The sequence below is a fragment of the Octopus bimaculoides genome, chromosome 25, assembly GCF_001194135.2.
Source record: "Octopus bimaculoides isolate UCB-OBI-ISO-001 chromosome 25, ASM119413v2, whole genome shotgun sequence".
Taxonomy (NCBI): domain Eukaryota; kingdom Metazoa; phylum Mollusca; class Cephalopoda; order Octopoda; family Octopodidae; genus Octopus; species Octopus bimaculoides.
The window spans coordinates 20,773,543-20,776,589 of NC_069005.1; the positions used below are offsets into that span (position 1 = coordinate 20,773,543).

The window sequence follows — 3,047 nt, forward strand, 5'->3', positions numbered from 1 at the left end:
CACAATTATGAATACAACAAGAAATAACAACAGGCGTCTTTCGACTGAGAACGGTTCAAATTGAGCTGGCGTGTATGAAGTGAAAACCTAAAGGCAGGAACATGAGAGATGGACACAAGACGTGTTGGCAGTCAGGCCAAGAAAAAAAGATCATGCATGACCGGACACTGGTCACGTGGAAGGAGGAGAGATGGGTAGGGGACAGCGGGATTGAGGATTAGAAAAAAAGTCAGAAACAAAGGGAAACGTACAAGGGAGATAGACAAGTGGGAAATAGTGGGAGTTAAAGAAAGAGAGGGCCAAAAATGTGAGAGAGGGGGAGCAAGAGAAAGGAAGAAAAATGAGAGGGGGAATAAAAGATAGAGTAAGTAAGAGTCGTACAAAACTTAGATACATACCTACTATAAGGTGAGATATATATATGTATAAATATATATATATGTATATAAATGTATGTACACATCCTTTTGTTGTTTACACCACCTGTCCTCGTCTGTTGTTGTTTTTTTTGTAAATTCTCCCACTCATAAGTGTCAATGACAAAATAAGTGCTCAATACTACATTGGTGGATATAATTTCCTTATTTGTGAATTAAGGCTACCATTGGTTCCATGTTGAGAAAAGTAGGAAAATATCCAAGTGTCTTCACAATTTTTCCAACATGGAGGAAAACACCTTTCTGCATGTGATCAGCTTGAAAAATTGTTTAGACACTAGGATATTTTCCTACTTTACTTAATATGAAACCAATATACTCTATAAAGTGGTTGGCACTAGGAAGGGCATCCAGCCATAGAAACCATGTGAAAACAGACACTAGAGCTTGCTGCAGTCCTGTCATTTGCCATCTCCTACCAAACCATCCAACCCAAGCCAGCATGGAAAACGGAAGTTAAATGATGATGATGAATGATATGTGTGTGTGTGTGTATGTGTGTGTGTGTGTGTGTGTGTGTGTGTGTGTGTATGTGTGTGTGTAGTGACTGGATGAAGGAAGGTGGGTGATACCAATGAGATCTTGTTCAAAATGTGTGGGCTTACCTTTTATTGATATGGCTACAGATAAACCTGCCAGGAGGAGTGCTGAAACAGAAATAAAACATGTCAAAATATACCAGTGAGTTGTATTAACAATTTACTATAATAACACAACAATGATGTCTCTACTCAACAGGATCTCATGCTTACACTTAACAAGATTCTCACTCACCAGATCCAATTAGTGTCAAAGCTATGGATCCAAGGACAACTTTCCAGTTTTCACGAATTTTGGGATGTTTATACCAACTGAAATATAAAATTGGATTGAGTTTGTTTTTGCAGCTCAATATTAATAATACTCATTTTAAGCAGCTTAATCATTCCTAAAATGTCATATTGCTTTACATAGAATTACACTGTGAAACAAAATTTTTATTTATTTTTTGCTGAGCAAGTGTTACTTCCTATTTGCTTTTATCTAGAAATCAAAGGAAATGACTACTATTCCCTTCAAACATTGTATTTGTGATCTAGACATCAATGTTTTGAAACTGACCTGTTTTCCATTACATTTCAAACAGATTCAGCACTGAGTTGCTGAAGCAGAAATAGCATTATAGCAAATATTTTGCTCAGTACTACAGATTTGCTTGTCACTTGCTTGTCCTTAACCACTTGAGCATGTCTCTTAGTGGCTGACAATATGTGCATCTTTGAGGAGTAGTGGGGGAGCATCATAGCCATGTGTTGAGAGGGATTCTTTGGGGTTTAAATAAATGTAACAAAAGCAAAGTTTGAAGGAAATGTTAGCCATTTTTTAGTACTTTTTGAGAGTAAACAAGTGTGAAATAATGGTTGCTACCCAAAGACAAAAACCATGTTAAATAGTGTTATTATATTCCCATTTGTAATTAATTAAAAGTAAAACAGTATTATCATTATAGTCCCAGTAAAGATTTGCTTTGTGTAATGATTCTTTGTGTAATGATTCTTTGTGTAATTACATTTAATGATTTCACTACAGATACATACACAAGCTTTTATATGTTTTTTCCCAGGTGCAAATAAGGGATTTCTGGCTGCATTTTTATGTTGCATTATCCATTGGGATAATTTAGAATCAGTATCCTTTTTATTTCATCTTGCCATCGTCCTCTGGCATCAATTTCTTTGGATAGCACTTGAAATTCAACCAGCATTTATATAGTGGTGGAACTACTGGTAATTGTTACTTAAGGGAAGGGAATTGCTTCTAAGTTTATTTTCCTTATACTAAGAAATCATTATCAAAGAGTGAAAAGAGCATACATATATTTCCATATAATTCTTTTATTTTTTTCATGCAATAAGACACTTGAAGTCTCTGGTAGCCATGGACAGTACTATTTTGTCCTCTTTCTGGACTCTTCAGCACAGCATAACTCCAGATTTTAAGATTAGTTAATCTAAATTCACTTTAAAATTTCCTTATTTTTTCTTCCTCTAACAGATGAGAAAAGAGGGGAGAAAAAACATTTTACATGTTTTTGAAATTATTATTATTATTATAAGCATATTCACTGTAAATATACAAATGAAAATTTTTTATATCAATTCTTATTTTAAATCAATGATCTTATATTGAAAATTAGTTTTCATTTCAAGAATTTGTATAAGCACCATGAAATTAAAAAAAAGTAAAATTATAATTATTTAGAGCAGATATACTATTGAAAAACAGCTAAATTATGGTATTCATCTCAAGAAAGCTTCTACTATAGATGTACAGTGTTAAAAAATACAGAAATACATCAGTAGCAGGCAAAAATCAGGTAGCAGCAGGCATTGCTTCTTTGAGCAAATATCTAGGGTACCAGATGATAACTGAAAGAAACAGAAATACATATTTAACAATGCTACTGCCATTACTGGATGATTTTCATATCCTACTTATATATTTTTGAGTTTTTTAACATTATGTCTATAAGAGATGCTTTATTGAGACGTATACTACAGTTTAGTAAACTTTCAACAGTACATCTGTTTTAAGTATGATATACAGATTGCTATATATATATATATATAT

At 33.4% G+C, this 3,047-nt stretch overlaps 1 protein-coding gene across 4 annotated transcripts in view; it reads right to left on the reverse strand.

Annotated features, from left to right (window-relative positions):
• Positions 1 to 3,047, reverse strand: part of LOC106875175 (uncharacterized) — a 53,536-nt gene that overhangs the window by 7,773 nt on the left and 42,716 nt on the right. For all 4 annotated transcript variants that reach the window (XM_052976563.1, XM_014923207.2, XM_014923209.2 and 1 more), the window contains 2 exons: positions 1,212 to 1,288; positions 1,043 to 1,084 (listed from right to left, as the gene is read on the reverse strand). In XM_052976563.1, coding sequence (XP_052832523.1) covers positions 1,043 to 1,084; positions 1,212 to 1,288 — 119 coding nt within the window. The remainder of the gene's footprint in view (positions 1 to 1,042; positions 1,085 to 1,211; positions 1,289 to 3,047) is intronic.